General features: G+C 37.9%; 1 protein-coding gene across 12 annotated transcripts in view; it reads left to right on the plus strand.

Annotated features, from left to right (window-relative positions):
- Positions 1-20,981, plus strand: part of unc-104 (kinesin family member unc-104) — a 187,863-nt gene that overhangs the window by 158,922 nt on the left and 7,960 nt on the right. For 7 of the 12 annotated variants that reach the window (XM_053773868.2, XM_053773867.2, XM_053773869.2 and 4 more), the window contains 9 exons: positions 2,049-2,230; positions 3,355-3,519; positions 4,305-4,525; positions 5,740-5,929; positions 14,854-15,101; positions 17,898-18,044; positions 18,473-18,588; positions 20,031-20,286; positions 20,554-20,690. In XM_053773868.2, the coding sequence (XP_053629843.2) occupies positions 2,049-2,230; positions 3,355-3,519; positions 4,305-4,525; positions 5,740-5,929; positions 14,854-15,101; positions 17,898-18,044; positions 18,473-18,588; positions 20,031-20,286; positions 20,554-20,690 (1,662 nt within the window). The remainder of the gene's footprint in view (positions 1-2,048; positions 2,231-3,354; positions 3,520-4,304; positions 4,526-5,739; positions 5,930-14,853; positions 15,102-17,897; positions 18,045-18,472; positions 18,589-20,030; positions 20,287-20,553; positions 20,691-20,981) is intronic. The other 5 variants (XM_053773873.2, XM_053773877.2, XM_053773874.2 and 2 more) reach the window with 3 other exon arrangements.

A 20,981-nucleotide genomic window follows, 5' to 3' on the forward strand; every position in this document is an offset into this window, starting at 1 on the left:
TAAAGAAAATATGTGTGCCTTAAGCTAGTCCATATGTATATTTCATCTTTTAAGGTACAGTATATAAATGCACCTACCATTCCAAAACTATATCTCCCATCCTTTCCAATTGCGTAACCCCATTTTAATTTGCTTTCAGCTTTACCCACATCCTCTGTACTTCCCTTCACCTAACAAATCATATTCCTTCACCTCCTGTTTATGATCAACTTTTATAAACTCAGAATATTTCCTCTGTACAGTACCTCTGCCTTCACATACACTCTTAACATAAGGATTGAGGAGTACTACATTGTCCCATACTACTGTACACTAGGCAGGTCCTACTCACACTCAACCACTTATCATATATCTGTTTAAGTTTTAATAAATGATAGTATGTATGTGTGAATAAGCATTGTTGTGTAAGTGATGCAGTGGCCCACTCTTTTAATAAATTTTTGTATTTAATAGTGTATTGAGTATTTAATAGTGCTTATTTTTGTGCTTTTACTCCTCTAAAGATGCATGATTTTTTGTCAGAAGTCTTTATATATTTATGAATACTGGAGCAAAATACATACACTCCACAAATCTCAAGTATCCAGACACCTCAAGTATCCACGTATTGCTTCTGATGCTAGTAATAAAGATGAACACATTGTCAACAAGAGGAACATAGAGAACATAAGAGTTACAGTTTGAGTGTTAGTAAACAAAATTGAAGTAGGAAACAAAAGCATATTGATAGTGATAACACTGAAGAGACTGTGCCACAACCGAGTGTACTGGTACATGTGACAACTGGTACTGACAAGACCACCAGTACCATCCACATGGTACTGACAAGACCACTAGTATTATCCACATGATACTGACAAGATCACCAGTGCCATCCACATGCTGCTGACAAGATCACAAGTACCATCCACTTCCTGTTGACAAGAAAAGAAAGAATGGATTTACTGACTTGACTAAATGAATGACAGAGAGACAGACAGACAGACAGACAAGAGACCAACTGACCACCAACCAACCTTACAAAATCTCTGCTGCCAAAGCAACTAGAAAGCTGCACTGACCGTGTACTGTATTCAGAGCTCCATAGAAAAGTGTGTGCTTTTAATTTTTTCTTGGTTTCTGGATTTATATAAATGGTTTAAGATGCACTATGATACTGGAAGATTAAATGTTTTCTAAAAAAAGCAAAATGAGCACAGGAGAGTATACTTGAGAGTTATGGTTCATTAGTTTGTAGATAAGTGGAACTTCACTGCATACAGTATTAAGACTCCTTTGTTGTATAGTAAATAGTTCAGCAGTTGAGTCATTTTTACCTTTTTATTATATTAATATGCTTTTTATGTTAAATAATGCAGACAAATGGTTTTTGGGACCTGACGAGCTGTTGGAGTATGAGCAGGGTAATATTTTGTGAAGGGATTCGGGGAAACCGGTTAACCAGACTTGAGTCCTGGAAATGGGAAGTATAGTGCCTGCACTTTAAAGGAGGGGTTTGGGATGTTGACAGTTTGGAGCGAGTATCTAAACTGTCGTATCTGGGCACCTCTGCAAAGACAGTGATTATGTATGAGTGATGGTGACAGTGTTGACTAATAATGAAAGTTTTTTATTTCTTTTTGGGTTTTTCTTTCTTTTGGGTCACCCTGCCTTGGTGGGAGACAGCTGTTGTGTTAAAAAAATGCATTTTAATACTAAATATCCCTAAATTAATCAGCAAATGTGAATTATATTTTTTATAAATATTTCTTTCTTTTCTTTTTTCCAAATTGGCTTTCCTGTTGATACCAAGACTGTATCTTGCCAAGAGGGTGTTATTGTATCTTTAATGGTGCCCACTATTATAAAAACAAGATTTTTTTCTTTATGTTAGACTTTTACTGCCTTGAGTGTGTTTATTTCCTTCCCACTTATTTTTCCTGCATGCCACTCTAATGTGGGCTGCTGTGTTGTCTTCTCTTCACCTTTCCTGGCTGCTTTGATGGTGTGATGCCACTGCTGATATGGATGTTTTATGGCTGGATCTTTGCTGTGTGGTGGTTCTTCAGCTTACCCCCTGGCATGGTACCTCCCGGCAGCTCTCGAGCTCCACCGAAGAGGATGCAGCCTCCCGCCATCCCCATCAGTCAGCCAATACGGTCACCCAAGTTTGGTGTTGTACAGAGTCCTTCTACCTCACATGTACATGCTCGACATGATCTTCTCGTCTGGTTCGAGATCTGCGAACTAGGTAAGCTTTAACTATTTTTATGTTTTGCTTTTGACCTTGGACACTTTACAGTAGGTCTCTGATTTATGATGTTCAGCACTTACAACAGTGGGACTTTGGATCTAATTAATGACTTACCAATAGCAATCTGCAGTTGCTATAATTGCAAAAACAGTAATAAAAACAAATAGTTTCCTCTCAGCACATTTTCACAAAATGCATTTATGTTTTGCATACTCTTTTATATGTATGTATAGAGATGTGGAGTACCATGAGTGTACTTCAGAGGGCTGAAGAGGGTTTTTTGAGGTGGTTTGGGCATGTAGAGAGAATGGAGAGGGACAGGTAGGAAAGTAGGAGGGTTAGTGGTAATCCCAAGAATGATCGGAAGGAGGGGGTAAAAGAGGCTTTGAATTTTAGGGGCTTGAGTATTCAGTGTGTTAGATAGTAGTGAATGGAGACAAGTGGTTTTAATAGATTACTGTTGGAGTGTGAACAAGGTAATATTTATGAAGGAATTCACAGAAATTGGTTAGCTGGACTTGAGTCCTGGAGTTGGGAAGGGCAGCGCCTTTACTCTGAAGGTGGGGATGCTGCAGTCGGTGGGTAATCTGAATTGTGAAATCAATAGTACACTTCTGGAAAGATGGCAGTTAAATAAATGATATTGACTGTGTTCTCGTCTGTGGGTTACCCTGCATTCTTGGGAGACGGCTGTTGAGTTAAAAAAAAAAAAAACGGTCGAGTTCATGTTTAATAAATAATAATAATTACAATTTTGTTATTATGTTTGTTATTTTTTCCTTTGCTTTTTGGCTATATTATTTCATATTTTTAACTGGTTCTGGTTATTTTAACTTATTACTAGACTGTGTTATTAGTGCAGACTGTGACAGATTATAATCATCTGGTATTGTACAGGCCAAACCCACTGGAAACTTAGAAAATATGTATAATAAATAATATAATAAAGTTGAGACAGCACTAATAGATTTATTTCCATAACTACAAATAGGTAATTCTCTGCACAGAGTTGGTCTACTACATGATGATTCTTACTGTATCTCTGTATTTCTTTCTAAATAAACTGTTTCAACATGCAAGTGAAATTATATACTAGAGTGGATCCATTTTTTTGACAACAGCACAGAGTGGAGAATATGTTCCAGCAGTGGTTGAACACGGGGATGATCTGCCATGCCGAGGACTCTTCCTCTTGCATCAGGGTATCCAACGCCGTATTCGCATTACCATTGTACATGAACCTTCTCATGATCTGATATGGCGTGATGTGCGAGAGCTTGTTGTTGGTACGTAATATAAAAAGCCAGTCCTTAAATAAATAAAAAATCTGAATGTCTGTTAGTAATCAAATTTAATTTTTTTCTTGAATTAATAATGAACTTAACATATATGTCTTATATGAAAAGCTTTAGGGTATCTGTAAAAACTCCACCATTATCTATTGCTCTTAGTAAGTAAGGATGTATTCTAAATATGATACAATGACATAAAGTAAATCTTAACATGTCAGTGAAAAATTGACAGTCTACTATAAATACAAGTCTACCATAGGTTAAAATTGATATTTGACTTGAAATTTAGTATCATTGTTACATTTTCAGTGTAAGATATTTAGTGTAAGATATCATCACATTGCCTACATACATGAGTGTAAACTGTCACTGATGGTTTACAGTATCAAGTAACTACAAATTTTGTAATTACATTATGTTAAAAGTAGAAAAATCAAATGACTATGAAAGACAATGTAAATGTATGGCACCATATAAACTCTAGTGTATACAGTGCCATATATACTAGGGTACGTATCTTATATGGTAAATCCTGACTTTGCAAAAAAAAAAAAAAAATCTTAACTTTTAATGCATCTCATATAAAAGTCAACTTTAAAAGGGGGTCATCTGGTTTTGATGCAAAATATATTCTAGCTGAAACTTAGAAAAAGTACTGAAAACAAAAATAACAATGAAAAAGTTTGATAAACATTTAATAAACATAATAAATGAGTACTGTAGTAGACTTGCTCATGCTAGGCACATTCTACTCACCAATCCTATGTTATTGTTTACAGGTCGTATACGCACAACTCCAGAAAGTGAGGATGATAATAATGATGCCTCAGTCTTGTCTCTGGGTCTGTTCCCGGGAGAATACTTAGAATACCCTGGAGAAGACCGCACACTCTTCCGATTTGAAGCTGCTTGGGACTCCTCTCTTCACAACTCCATCATGCTGAACCGTGTAACACCTCCAGGAGAACATGTATATATGACAATATCAGCTTATTTAGAGGTATGTACAGTATGTCACTGTAACATTGCTGCTGATATGGGAGGTTAAAATGCATGATTATTTCCACATTGAATGTGAACATAAAAACAGCCTTAAGAAGGTTTAATTTTTGAAAGAATAATTATTTTGCTAATACATTTTTGTATAAAGTTATAGAACATTATTTCAGAGGAAATTTTAGGATACAAATGTAATGACAATAGAAACTTTACAAGCAAATTGATATATCTTAATTCTTATACCAGGGCTACCACACACATTATTGCATGAAAGTATGTGCTGTATACTCTACAGTATAATTTTTTTTTTTCAAAAATGTATATACAGTACGTAATATGTACTATTTTATTGGAATAAAACACTCAGTGTGCCATTAATATTTGTCCTGTGCAGCCACACTGCTTCAAGCACCACTGTGTGTGTGCTGACTACAGCTTGTACTCTGTAACTCCACATGCTTATCTATTTTGCACTCTACCAGAGCTTTGTACTATATGTATCTTGTTTTATTACAACTGACAATCTCTCTTGTCATGTGTGATTGTTTTTGCAGTTCTTACTTGTACAGCATCATTGATACATTACACAATTATATAATACAATTAAATTGTAAACATTTATAAATGCATATTTGTGCAGGATTTATTAATTATTCTTGAAGTAGTAACAATATTCAGTTAATTTAACTCTTCATACATTTCAACTAAAGTATACGCAGTTATTGGAAAACCTGGTAACTACCAACACTATACATTCACAAGCAACTTTAACAGTTGTTGAGTTTCAAAATTATTTTACTGATTAGTTAAACAGTTCACTGACGTATTTTCTTATACCAAAAATATTAACGTATACAATAGGGAAAATTGTAATAGAAAAAGAAACAAATAGCAGAGAGGGATGTGTGGTGCCTTATGAATGCAGCCCCAAGAATCAGACCATGATGAAGATTTGAGTTGTGAAGCGAGTGCACATTGTACGTGAGATTATGAGTATAACTCGTCTAACAGATCAACCGTACATGTACAGTGGATATCTTGCATCATTTTAATATTGTGGAAAAAATGTTTTCACTTTATCACTTTTTTGTTATTAGTGATGAGCATGAGACGACTGCAGGACTACATACATTTATCACATTCATATGTAGGTAAGTAACTACATATTTTACATTGTCCATGTATGTAACATATGATATCATTTTATTTTGGCAGCTTGAAAACAATGCACAGCCAGCCATAATCACCAAAGACCTATGCATGGTTGTTTATGGCCGAGACTCTCGAACTATCCCCCGTTCTCTACGTCATATCTTCAGTGGCTCATACAAGAATGCAGAGGCTAACAGGATATGCGGCGTTTATGAGACAGTACTAAAGCGCGCAGCTGAAGCAGGTAGCCCAGGTTTGTGGTTTAGTCCTAACAGATGTAGAGAGGTGGTCAAGGGCCACCCAACCTGCCCAGAAGCCTGGTATTGGAAAACCTTCCCATATTTCCTTGTGGGATTAGGGGGGTGGGAGGGCGGCTGTATCTATGACTGGGCCACCCTGCAACCACCACTGCTTCTCCAGCTACGGTACGCTGCTTTGCTGCTTGCCTACCTCCTGTTGATAAATAATTTTATTTCTTTTACTCTGAACATTTGTCAGTTCATTGAAAATAAGATGCTGTTGAGAAAATTATTTGAACAGCTCAGTTTGCTATTGTTTTGTAGCATATATAATTTAACTCAGGTCATTGCTTTCTTATACACTAGTTATGTAATGCTCTCCAATATGTTATTTAGAGAGCTAAATGTGTCTGCAGCAGCATATATCAAAACTTATCATGCCTATTGTATTACAGAAGAAAACCTTATACAAAAGTTACACATTTATCCGTTGTTGATTTAATGGAATCTTAATTATACAGAATTAACAATAATGCTAAATAAATGTTAGGTTACAAAGAGGAAAAAATAGTATTATAGGGGTTAACTAGTGAGAAATTTTTCTTGTTTTGTAATATTGTTATTAACCTAACATTTAATAAATAACATTCAGTTAATAACTATCAGATTTTGTTTAATGATTGTCAGTGGAAGAAATAGTTAAGCTATAAGATGTATTGTATAGACTACAGGTTAACCCTTTCAGGGTCGAGAGGCCTTCCCAAACTTGTTCTCAGGGTCGAAAAATTTTTAGAAAAAGAAAAATGATTTTTTCTTGTGAAATGATAGAGAATCTTTTTCCAATCGTAATGACACCAAAAGTATGAAATTTGATGGGGAAACTTATCGAATTATGCTCTTGTGAAGCTATTTTTAGCCAATTCCAATGTTCCAGTCTACTAAAATCATAGCTATTTCGCTAGAACTCCATTTGTTTTATCGATTGAGTACAAGAACAAAAGAAAGAAGGAACACTGCAGCAGGCCTACTGGCTCATGTGAGGCAGGTCCAATTCTCCCACTGGCTTAAGCCAATGCCCATTTACTGAACCATACCCCCGGCCGGGATTGAACCCACGGTCATAGAGTCTCAAAACTCCAGCCCGTCGCGCTAGCCACTAGACCAGCTAGCCACAATAAGATTCATCCAACTAGGTATATTTCTACACCATAGGAAAGTTAGCACAGGCACCTCTGTGACCACAAATGCAAGTTTTTACAGACGAATCTCCAGCTAGCGTGGCCGTGACGAACTCTAGCTCAAGTCCCTTCACTGCCGTCAACATGACTTAAGAAATCGTAATGACACGATTGCAAATAAACCATACCCCCGGCCGGGATTGAACCCGCGGTCATAGAGTCTCAAAACTCCAGCCCGTCGCGCTAGCCACTAGACCAGCTAGCCACAATAAGATTCATCCAACTAGGTATATTTCTACACCATAGGAAAGTTAGCACAGGCACCTCTGTGACCACAAATGCAAGTTTTTACAGACGAATCTCCAGCTAGCGTGGCCGTGACGAACTCTAGCTCAAGTCCCTTCACTGCCGTCAACATGACTTAAGAAATCGTAATGACACGATTGCAAATAAACCATACCCCCGGCCGGGATTGAACCCGCGGTCATAGAGTCTCAAAACTCCAGCCCGTCGCGCTAGCCACTAGACCAGCTAGCCACAATAAGATTCATCCAACTAGGTATATTTCTACACCATAGGAAAGTTAGCACAGGCACCTCTGTGACCACAAATGCAAGTTTTTACAGACGAATCTCCAGCTAGCGTGGCCGTGACGAACTCTAGCTCAAGTCCCTTCACTGCCGTCAACATGACTTAAGAAATCGTAATGACACGATTGCAAATAAACCATACCCCCGGCCGGGATTGAACCCGCGGTCATAGAGTCTCAAAACTCCAGCCCGTCGCGCTAGCCACTAGACCAGCTAGCCACAATAAGATTCATCCAACTAGGTATATTTCTACGGCCACGCTAGCTGGAGATTCGTCTGTAAAAACTTGCATTTGTGGTCACAGAGGTGCCTGTGCTAACTTTCCTATGGTGTAGAAATATACCTAGTTGGATGAATCTTATTGTGGCTAGCTGGTCTAGTGGCTAGCGCGACGGGCTGGAGTTTTGAGACTCTATGACCGCGGGTTCAATCCCGGCCGGGGGTATGGTTTATTTGCAATCGTGTCATTACGATTTCTTAAGTCATGTTGACGGCAGTGAAGGGACTTGAGCTAGAGTTCGTCACGGCCACGCTAGCTGGAGATTCGTCTGTAAAAACTTGCATTTGTGGTCACAGAGGTGCCTGTGCTAACTTTCCTATGGTGTAGAAATATACCTAGTTGGATGAATCTTATTGTGGCTAGCTGGTCTAGTGGCTAGCGCGACGGGCTGGAGTTTTGAGACTCTATGACCGCGGGTTCAATCCCGGCCGGGGGTATGGTTTATTTGCAATCGTGTCATTACGATTTCTTAAGTCATGTTGACGGCAGTGAAGGGACTTGAGCTAGAGTTCGTCACGGCCACGCTAGCTGGAGATTCGTCTGTAAAAACTTGCATTTGTGGTCACAGAGGTGCCTGTGCTAACTTTCCTATGGTGTAGAAATATACCTAGTTGGATGAATCTTATTGTGGCTAGCTGGTCTAGTGGCTAGCGCGACGGGCTGGAGTTTTGAGACTCTATGACCGCGGGTTCAATCCCGGCCGGGGGTATGGTTTATTTGCAATCGTGTCATTACGATTTCTTAAGCCCATTTACTGATTTCAACTACACAAGTTGGATGTCCTGGCCCTAAGCGAAACAAAGCTGAAGGGGGTAGGAGAGTTTCAGTGGGGGGAAATAAATGGGATTAAATCTGGAGTATCTGAGAGAGTTAGAGCAAAGGAAGGGGTAGCAGTAATGTTAAATGATCAGTTATGGAAGGAGAAAAGAGAATATGAATGTGTAAATTCAAGAATTATGTGGATTAAAGTAAAGGTTGGATGCGAGAAGTGGGTCATAATAAGTGTGTATGCACCTGGAGAAGAGAGGAATGCAGAGGAGAGAGAGAGATTTTGGGAGATGTTAAGTGAATGTATAGGAGCCTTTGAACCAAGTGAGAGAGTAATTGTGGTAGGGGACTTGAATGCTAAAGTAGGAGAAACTTTTAGAGAGGGTGTGGTAGGTAAGTTTGGGGTGCCAGGTGTAAATGATAATGGGAGCCCTTTGATTGAACTTTGTATAGAAAGGGGTTTAGTTATAGGTAATACATATTTTAAGAAAAAGAGGATAAATAAGTATACACGATATGATGTAGGGCGAAATGACAGTAGTTTGTTGGATTATGTATTGGTAGATAAAAGACTGTTGAGTAGACTTCAGGATGTACATGTTTATAGAGGGGCCACAGATATATCAGATCACTTTCTAGTTGTAGCTACACTGAGAGTAAAAGGTAGATGGGATACAAGGAGAATAGAAGCATCAGGGAAGAGAGAGGTGAAGGTTTATAAACTAAAAGAGGAGGCAGTTAGGGTAAGATATAAACAGCTATTGGAGGATAGATGGGCTAATGAGAGCATAGGCAATGGGGTCGAAGAGGTATGGGGTAGGTTTAAAAATGTAGTGTTAGAGTGTTCAGCAGAAGTTTGTGGTTACAGGAAAGTGGGTGCAGGAGGGAAGAGGAGCGATTGGTGGAATGATGATGTAAAGAGAGTAGTAAGGGAGAAAAAGTTAGCATATGAGAAGTTTTTACAAAGTAGAAGTGATGCAAGGAGGGAAGAGTATATGGAGAAAAAGAGAGAGGTTAAGAGAGTGGTGAAGCAATGTAAAAAGAGAGCAAATGAGAGAGTGGGTGAGATGTTATCAACAAATTTTGTTGAAAATAAGAAAAAGTTTTGGAGTGAGATTAACAAGTTAAGAAAGCCTAGAGAACAAATGGATTTGTCAGTTAAAAATAGGAGAGGAGAGTTATTAAATGGAGAGTTAGAGGTATTGGGAAGATGGAAGGAATATTTTGAGGAATTGTTAAATGTTGATGAAGATAGGGAAGCTGTGATTTCGTGTATAGGGCAAGGAGGAATAACATCTTGTAGGAGTGAGGAAGAGCCAGTTGTGAGTGTGAGGGAAGTTCGTGAGGCAGTAGGTAAAATGAAAGGGGGTAAGGCAGCCGGGATTGATGGGATAAAGATAGAAATGTTAAAAGCAGGTGGGGATATAGTTTTGGAGTGGTTGGTGCAATTGTTTAATAAATGTATGGAAGAGGGTAAGGTACCTAGGGATTGGCAGAGAGCATGCATAGTTCCTTTGTATAAAGGCAAAGGGGAAAAAAGAGAGTGCAAAAATTATAGGGGGATAAGTCTGTTGAGTGTACCTGGTAAAGTGTATGGTAGAGTTATAATTGAAAGAATTAAGAGTAAGACGGAGAATAGGATAGCAGATGAACAAGGAGGCTTTAGGAAAGGTAGGGGGTGTGTGGACCAGGTGTTTACAGTGAAACATATAAGTGAACAGTATTTAGATAAGGCTAAAGAGGTCTTTGTGGCATTTATGGATTTGGAAAAGGCGTATGACAGGGTGGATAGGGGGGCAATGTGGCAGATGTTGCAAGTGTATGGTGTAGGAGGTAGGTTACTGAAAGCAGTGAAGAGTTTTTACGAGGATAGTGAGGCTCAAGTTAGAGTATGTAGGAAAGAGGGAAATTTTTTCCCAGTAAAAGTAGGCCTTAGACAAGGATGTGTGATGTCACCGTGGTTGTTTAATATATTTATAGATGGGGTTGTAAGAGAAGTAAATGCGAGGGTCTTGGCAAGAGGCGTGGAGTTAAAAGATAAAGAATCACACACAAAGTGGGAGTTGTCACAGCTGCTCTTTGCTGATGACACTGTGCTCTTGGGAGATTCTGAAGAGAAGTTGCAGAGATTGGTGGATGAATTTGGTAGGGTGTGCAAAAGAAGAAAATTAAAGGTGAATACAGGAAAGAGTAAGGTTATGAGGATAACAAAAAGATTAGGTGATGAAAGATTGAATATCAGATTGGAGGGAGAGAGTATGGAGGAGGTGAACGTATTCAGATATTTGGGAGTGGACGTGTCAGCGGATGGGTCTATGAAAGATGAGGTGAATCATAGAATTGATGAGGGAAAAAGAGTGAGTGGTGCACTTAGGAGTCTGTGGAGACAAAGAACTTTGTCCTTGGAGGCAAAGAGGGGAATGTATGAGAGTATAGTTTTACCAACGCTCTTATATGGGTGTGAAGCGTGGGTGATGAATGTTGCAGCGAGGAGAAGGCTGGAGGCAGTGGAGATGTCATGTCTGAGGGCAATGTGTGGTGTGAATATAATGCAGAGAATTCGTAGTTTGGAAGTTAGGAGGAGGTGCGGGATTACCAAAACTGTTGTCCAGAGGGCTGAGGAAGGGTTGTTGAGGTGGTTCGGACATGTAGAGAGAATGGAGCGAAACAGAATGACTTCAAGAGTGTATCAGTCTGTAGTGGAAGGAAGGCGGGGTAGGGGTCGGCCTAGGAAGGGTTGGAGGGAGGGGGTAAAGGAGGTTTTGTGTGCGAGGGGCTTGGACTTCCAGCAGGCATGCGTGAGCGTGTTTGATAGGAGTGAATGGAGACAAATGGTTTTTAATACTTGACGTGCTGTTGGAGTGTGAGCAAAGTAACATTTATGAAGGGATTCAGGGAAACCGGCAGGCCGGACTTGAGTCCTGGAGAGGGGAAGTACAGTGCCTGCACTCTGAAGGAGGGGTGTTAATGTTGCAGTTTAAAAACTGTAGTGTAAAGCACCCTTCTGGCAAGACAGTGATGGAGTGAATGATGGTGAAAGTTTTTCTTTTTCGGGCCACCCTGCCTTGGTGGGAATCGGCCGGTGTGATAATAAAAAAAAAAAAAAAAAAATAAAATAGTCAGAAATTGGCAATTTGGCCAATTTCACACAAATTTCAAAAGATGCCGGTTTCAAAATAGTGTCCAGAATAAACAAGACAAACATTCCTGGCACTAAAATAACATTTTATCTGCTCATTAGTCATGTCTCCATGCCCCTCTTACATTACTTTTTGCTTTCCATTTTGAACTTTTATTCTCACAAAAAATAGAAGATTTACTGTTATGTATACAACTGCATCATAGTAAAAACGGTATAAATAATATCAGCGCACTTATGAAAGAATATTAGGCTCACCAGTTGACGTGTATTGGATGCGTGGCGTGATTTGTTTACTCTTGGACATTGGCAAAAATCGAACATTTTCGCTGCTTTGAGCTCAATTTCAAGGTACTTGTCATCATGATACCAATCAAAATCATCTTTTATTTCTGTAATATATCTTCCATTCTATCAAATGAGACCAAGAAAACAAGAATACAACCATAAATACCATACAAAAATACACTGCAAAGTCTCTGTTGTAAACCAAAAACACAGTTTTTTTTTTTTCTCATTATGCACTGTGTGTTGCAGGATTTTTTTTATACTTGGCACAATGACCACACAGACCCATTCTTTCATATGTAGACCTACCAGCTTACGCTAGACTTGAAGGCACTAAAATTTACGCGTACTAGTACGGCACCAACCCTGGCTCGCAAGCAATATTAGTACGGCACCAACCCTGAAAGGGTTAAGGAACAGACAACAAAAGTGGCCGAACAGGTGTAGTGAATAAGCTTTTTAAAGAAAGTCGCTTTTGTAGGAAAAGGTGGAGAATGTGTGGATTGTGTACCAGAAACAAGTAAGGATGAGAGCAACTATAGGGATAAACACATTAGTAGGTGCAATGAATGAAGTTGATATGCTCTAGTACTGCAGCTGGATAAGGGACTTTTTTTAGGGGCGATACAACCCATTTCTGGTGGGAAAGTGAGCACAGATAATATAGATATTGTGGATGGTTCATTTTTCTTTATATTATTTTTTATGTTTTTATATATATATAATTTATTTAAAACAAAGTCTGTGTATTTCTAACAAATTTTAGTATTATTTCTACTGCTGTTGAAATAAAGACAGAGATACTTGATAAGGATTCCCCATCACATATATGCTATGGAAAAAGTAAAAGTGGAGACAATAGAATAAAAGCAGAAGTAAGGAAAGTATTCCAGTCCTTATTAGCCTTCCTTGACAAAATTCTGTCAAAACATATACACTCAATTGCCCACCATTCAGTGTTATTTTCCTAATATATGAATATTTTAAGGCTTAGTTCTCTAGCAGAATTCACATCAACATGCCTTTGTACTTAAATGCTCTTCATGGCATTCCACTGCTTACTATTAAATCTTGTGTCAAAATGTCAGTCATATAAAGAATTTGCCTGTATGCTCCCTTTTTGCCATATATATATATCTGTATAAGGCAGAGTCTTCACTTCATAGTAGGACACACTCTTGCCAGTGTCATTGTGTGTTCTTTGTTCTTCCATTAAACGTTTCTCAGATATATGAAGAGCAAATGTAACCAGAAGGAAGACAAATATTAGGAAATGAGAAAAGGAATTGTGTTTATTGTATTAGGAAGTTTGTCGCTGGAGAAGAACAATGTTTCCAAGTGCAGATAATACCTGCTCTCAGTAGATTTAAAAATTATTTTCAAGAGAAGAAGGTACAACTACCTAGTCACTTTGATCTCTAGATTAACTATTTAATATATTTATGCTGCTGTTTTTACTTTATTTCTATATGCACATTTTTATATCATGGACTCTATATGCTACATGAATATATCTTTTGCATAGCAGTCATTTCCCAGTGTGGCACACAAAAACTGCGGGTTTCTTGAAAAATTATTGCAAGTTAATATACACCTCTTTTCCTTCACCTCTAGCAGTGGTATGTGGATGTAGAAAGATGGACCAGTCTATAATTCAAGTTATTTGAGGGAAATAATTTAAATAATGCTATTATATTTTTATATACCTGTAGGGGGAGTGTACTTGGAGGGTGTTCTGGGGGTCATTGTTATATAAAAAGTAATATAGAAGAAAAATATATAGAAGCTGTGAGGTAGCAAATGATGTTGCAGATATGAGAACTGGGATAAAAGAGAGAGTTAGAGAGAATTTAGTGTATAGGAGCAAAACGAGAATGCTAGACCTTGAAAGACAATAGTGAGAACATTCCCTAAAGTGCAAATTGTTTGTAATTGCATTAAATAAGTGATACAACCCTGTAAGCAAAAGCTTTTCAAGGAATTTATTGATGTGAAGGAACAAAGCTGTAAATACTGTGTATAGATTAAAAGCAAATATAATTTTTTTAGACCTTAGGATAAATTATTAGTTTGCACAAGTTTTTTAATGCACGTCCTTTTTTTGTAGTTAGACTACAAATATATCTCCACTGCCAGTCATGGTTTACTTACTGATGGTTAACACTACTGTAATTTTGTGCATTCACGTTCCTTAAGTACATATAAATATTGTTTGATAACTTTTACTTTAACAGATAAATATTACATTTACAACAATTTACTAAGACTAGCATTACATATGCATGCTCAAGTAAAATATAAAACATTGATGTAGCTGTTATAGTGTCATTGTATGAAGTTAGATTATAATTTAATTTGAACTAAATATTTGTAAACACTGATCCTCTTGCCACCACCTTCAATCAATATAATATCCTGAATCTGCTTGAGTAGTACTTAGATGCTTGATGCTTTTACACGTCTTTGTTTGTGACCCAAGACTAGTGGGGCATGAGTTTGCAAACATACACCTAATGACCTGTGACCAGCTCTCTTCATATGTACCAAGTTGTTAGCAAAGGCTTCATTGATAAAAATTGTGGATATTGTGTCTGGTATATACATACTCAGGTCTATTCTTTAAATCAGTTAATAAGTGATGGCATTTTTAGTCTTACAGTGAAGACAGTAAACAAATAAATAATTAACTTCTCAGGCTTGCAAAGAAGACAGCGACGGGTGCTGGACACGAGCTCTACTTACGTTAGGGGCGAAGAGAATCTTCATGGCTGGAGACCACGGGGTGATTCTCTCATTTTTGAACACCAGTGGGAACTAGAAAAGATCACACGCTTGACTCAAGTTGAGAGAACAAGACACTTCCTCCTCTTACGAGAAAAGCTAGGTCTTGGCAGCACTCCTCAGCCCCTCAATCACCACCATGATTTCACCAAAAGTGAAAAGGTTAGCATATCACCAAGTCAGTTTTTGATTATATGAAATGAAACACGGAAAAAGTAAATGGTGTTACTAGCAAAAAGTAAACTACTGTAGTTGGTATTTAATAAGTTTTTCTCCATATGTAAGAAATATGGGAATAATTTTTTGATAACTACTGAATGATAATTAACTGAAGGCTTGCTGAATATTTTGATAAAATATTCTTAGTAATACTTAGTATAACACACCTTTTGTTCTTTATTAATTTTTTTTATCATTCATTTTTAACCCGTAAACGGTCCGAACGTATATATACGTTTTTTCAACATTTGAAAGTATGTAAAAAATGTAGATCTTCTTTTTGTTTTTTACATTTGAAAATGTGTAAACAAACTTTGATCTACTTTTTTTTTTTGTTTTATTTGAAAATATGTAAAAAAAAGTAGATCTACTTTTGTAGCACTACACATGTGAACGTAGATCTGCTTGGACCGTTTACGGGTTAAGTCACCCATTTATTAGCATAAGCTTCCTAGTAGATACAACACAGTAATGCCTTGTATAGTCTAATTCTAGTTTTCTGCCTAAAACCTGGGCATAATTATAGACTTCAAAAGTTTTTTTTTAACACGTCAGCCATTTCTTACTGAGGCAGGGTGACCCAAAAAGAAAGAAAAAACTTTCATCATTCAACACTCACCATCACTCATACATAATCACTGTCTTTGCAGAGGCGCTCAGATACGACAGTTTAAATGTCCCTCTAAACTGCCAATATCCTAAACCCCTCCTTTAAAGTGCAGGCATTGTACTTCCCATTTCCAGGACTCAAGTCCAGCTAACTGGATTCCCTGAATCCCTTCACAAAATATTACCCTGCTCACACTCCAACAGCTCGTCAGGTCCCAAAAACCATTCGTCTCCATTCTTTTTTTTTTCGTTTTTTTTTTCAACAAACTGGTCATATCCCACCAAGGCAGGGTGGCCCAAAAAGAAAGACGAAAGTTTCTCTTTTTAAATTTAGTAATTTATACAGGAAAAGGGGTTACTAGGCCCTTGCTCCTGGCATTTTAGTCACCTCTTATAACACGCATGGCTTACGGAGGAAGAATTCTGTTCCACTTCCCCATGGAGATAAGAGGAAATAAACAAGAACAAGAACTAGAAAGAAAATAGAAGAAAACCCAGAGGGGTGTGTATATATATGCTTGTACATGTATGTGTAGTGTGACCTAAGTGTAAGTAGAAGTAGCAAGACATACCTGAAATCTTGTCTGTTTATGAGACAGAAAAGACACCAGCAATCCTACCATCATGTAAAACAATCATCTCCATTCATTCCTATCAAACACGCTCATGCACACTTGCTGGAAGTCCAAGCCCCCTCACCCACAAAACTTCCTTTACCCCATCCCTCCAACCTTTTCGGGGAATGGAAATAAGTCACTCTGTCTGACTTTTTTGGGTTATCCTAGGTTCTCTACACATATGCTGCTATGTATGATAATTCTTTGTAACTGTATTTGTGTATACCTGAATAAACTTACTTACTAACCCCTACCCTGCCTTCCTTCCCCAATAGATTTATACAGTCTCCAAGTCATTCTACTTTGTTCCATTATCTCTAAATTACCAAACCACCTCAACAGCCCCTCTTCAGCTCTCTTACTAATACTTTTAGTAAGTCAACACCACCACCTAATTTCCATACTAGGAATTCTCTGCATAATATTTACACCACACATTGCCCTTAGACACGACATCTCCACTGCCTCCAGCCACCTCCTCACTACAGCATTTACAACCCAAGCTTCACACCCATATAAGAATGTTGGTACCACTATACTCTTGTACATTCCTGTCTTTGCCTCCATGGATAACGTTATTTGTCTCCACAGATACCTCGACGCACCACCCGCCTTTTTTCCTTCATCAATTCTATGGTTTACCTCATTCTTCATAAACCCATCCGCTGACAAGTCAACTCCCAAATATCTGAAAATATTCACTACTTCCATACTCCCTCCCTCCAATGTGATATCCAATTTTTCTTGATCTAAATCATTTGATACCCTCATCACCTTACTCTTATCTATATTCAGTTTCAACTTTATACCTTTACACACCCTCCCAATCTTGTCCACTAACCTTTGCAACTTTTCATTAGAATCCCCCAAAAGCACAGTACAGTGGACCCCCGCATAACGATTACCTCCGAATGCGACCAATTATGTAAGTGTATTTAAGTAAGTGCGTTTGTACGTGTATGTTTGGGGGTCTGAAATGGACTAATCTACTTCACAATATTTCTTATGGGAACAAATTCGGTCAGTACTGGCACCTGAACATACTTCTGAAGTGAAAAAATATCGTTAACCGGGGGTCCACTGTATTCAAAAGTATGTATGCAAAATTATAATTCCAGCCTCACACCAGATGTAATTTTTTTTTTTTTTTCAACAAGTTGGCCATTTCCCACTGAGGCAGGGTGACCCAAAAAGAAAAAAAATCCCCAAAATGTAATGTACCTTCTGAATAATTTTAATACAATGGACATCTTCCACCACGCTAGGGGTGACCCAAAAAATAGGAAACATTCACTGTCATTCATTCAGTAGCTGTCTTACCAGAGGTATGCAGACTTCACAATTTCAGTGAATCTCCAAACTGCAACATCCCCACTCCTCCTTCAGAATGGAAGCACTATACTACCCACCTCCAGGACTCCAGTCTGACTAACCAGACTTAGTTCCCTGAATTATTTCATAAATATTACCTTGCTGACCTTTCTGAATGTAAAGATTATTATTTTTTATACAGGAAGTGGCTAATCAAGCAGCTAAGGCTGGATGTGATGCCCGGGCAGTGTTAACACGGTACTCCTCCAGAGAAATGCCTGCCACTGATTCTGATAATATGAGTGATGCAGAAAGGGCTACAGCTCTCAAATTTGCCCGGCTTATGCAGGTAAGTATATTTTGTCAACCTTGTGCAAAAGAGCATACCTTAAGCTACCATACACACGCAAGAATGTTTTGTCCTATCACATACAAGAAAGCATACTTTGTCATAGCCTGCACATGCAGGTAAGTGTATTTGTCCCAACCTGCACATACAGGCAAGTATGCTTTGCTCTGGCTCGTGTAGGTACATACTGTAGACTTTTTCCTGACTTATGTAGGTAAGCATACTATGTCCTAACTCCTACAGGAAGTATACTTTCTCTTTTTGTATTTATTATGGTATACTGTATCTATACATTTTGATTACATATAGCCTTGCCAAAATAGGTTGAAATTTATTTTTTAATTTCACATTCCAAAACATTCTTCAGTTGAGACCAAATAAATGAATGCCAATCTATATATACATACACATTAAACATTTTCTCTTAGGGACGATCTATACAGATTCATGCCAAACAAGAAACACCAGCACAGACACCAAGTGATGAACAAGATGCTCTCACAGCATCAGTCACCTCCTCGTGCTCTTCCACCACCTCAGCTGAGTAAGTATTTCTCATGTTAGCACTGTAATTGTAATTTTATTCTTTAGCATCAGTTTTTTTTGCTGTCTCCCAGCAAGGTAGCATGACCCAAAAGTGGAAACATTCACCATCATTCATTCATTAGATGACTTGTCAGAATTGTGCAGATATCACAGTTAAGAACATATTCAAATTCAGATTCAAAGTTTATTCTCTATAAGGATTACAATGCAGGAGGCCTGTTGGCCCATACTAGGCAGGTCCTTAACAATTCATCCCACTAACAAAACACTTGTCCAACCCAATTTTCAATGCTACCTAAGAAATAAGCTCTGATGTGCAAGTCCCACTCAAATCCAACCCCTCCCACTCATGTACTTATCCAACCTAAATTTGAAACTACCCAAAGTCCTAGCCTAGGTAGACTGTTCCACTCATCAACTACCCTATTTCCAAACCAATACAATGTCCTTTCTAAATCTAAACTTATCTAATTTAAATCCATTACTGCGGGTTCTCTCTTGGAGAGATATCCTCAAGACCTTATTAATATCCCCTTTATTAATACCTATCTTTCACTTATACACTTTGATCAGGTCTCCCCTCATTCTTCGTCTAACAAGTGAATGTAACTTAAGAGTCTTCAATCTTTCTTCATAAGGAAGATTTTTAATGCTATGTATTAATTTAGTCATCCTACGCTGAATGTTTTCTAATGAATTTATGTCCATTCTGTAATATGGAGACCAGAATTGAGCTGCATAATCTAGGTGAGGCCTTACTAATGATGTATAAAGCTGGCGTATGACCTCTGGACTTCTGTTGCTTACACTTCTTGGTATAAATCCCACACTACCCTCTGAACTGCAGCATCCTCATACCTCCGAGTAAACACTGTTCTTCTCACATTCAGGACTAAAGTGCAGCCAGCCAGTTTTTCCCCTGAATCGCTTCATAAATGTTAGCTTGCTCACACTCCAACAGCACATCAAACAATATTATTATTATAATCAAAGAAAGCGCTAAACCGACAAGGGTCATACAGCGTTGACATCAAACAATAAAATCCACTTGTCTTCACTCACTCATATCTAACATGCTCATAAGCCTACTGGATGCTTCATTATTATTATGATATTCACAGGGAAGCCCTAAACCCATGAGAAATATATATCACCTGAGAAATGTGAGGTAATCATGTTTAATTCAAGGAAGGGGAGGGTAGCTCCAATTCCTTGAACCCAAAGCCCTTCACCAACATTAAGGCAGCCACCTTAATGGATTTATCTATTGTATATCATAAGTGCTGCTTTAACTCTTAAATCATTAAATATTTCAAATTCTTAAATTAAAGCTAGAATGAATCAAAAAATAAAAACAAAATGGAAATAGTGTATATTCCTTGCCCATAAAGCGAATATGAATAATCACACAAGTGTTAATATCTTTGCAATATATTTCAGGTTAGCCTCACCGGAGCGACCCCGCGCCCCAGTAGCAGAGCTTCATATTGCTCTTGGTGGATCAGCTGTTGTGCCACCTGACTCTCCTCTAGCAAGCCCTGGAGATTCACAGGGCTCATCACCCTTGGTTGAATGTAGACCCATGCCACTGTTTGTCCCAGAAGTTGAAGAAATACGCATATCTCCTGTAGTCAGTCGAAAAGGCTATCTAAATGTGCTGGACGATCGAACGAACACATGGATAAAAAGATGGGTGGTAAGTATATTATGATTATTATTTTTTTGGACAGGACATTGAGTTGGTGGAGAATCAATAGTTTAATTTATTTATTTACCTAATTTGAGGTGCTAAATCCATGAGGGTTAATTAGATATCTGAGTGCTAGTGAAAGTATGAAGCTTTATAAGCTACATTTTAAATATTCAGGAACTGATTTAGATGCTGGTTTAATTGTATTTGTGATATATGTACAATGTTTAATGCCAGTTCCCTTAAATGAAACCAAAATTTATTTTTTCTCAGGTGGTACGACGGCCATATGTGTTTATCTTTAGAGACGAGCGTGATCCTGTTGAACGAGGACTTATTAACTTGGCTACAGCCCAGATTGAATATTCAGAGGACCAACAAGCCATGGTGCGAGTACCTAATTCCTTTAGGTCAGTATGCTTCTTTTTTATTGCTTATCTTATTAGCAGCCTTGATTGAATATGTATTTCTTAAATAATTCTTTACAGTAATTCTTCTGAACATTTGATTTATTTTCTGTGTGTGTAAATTTTGCTCTCATAGATCAAAGGTAAATGGAGTAAAATATTCTGATCGAAGATAATGCTGATGTGTATTGATAAATTTTTAATAGCAATAATGTTGAAGGGTAAGCTATGGCAGGAAAAGAGGGACTATAAATGTATTAATTCAAGGATTATGTGGAGTAAAATAAAGATTGG

Source organism: Cherax quadricarinatus, chromosome 7 (assembly GCF_038502225.1).
Source record: "Cherax quadricarinatus isolate ZL_2023a chromosome 7, ASM3850222v1, whole genome shotgun sequence".
Lineage (NCBI taxonomy): Eukaryota > Metazoa > Arthropoda > Malacostraca > Decapoda > Parastacidae > Cherax > Cherax quadricarinatus.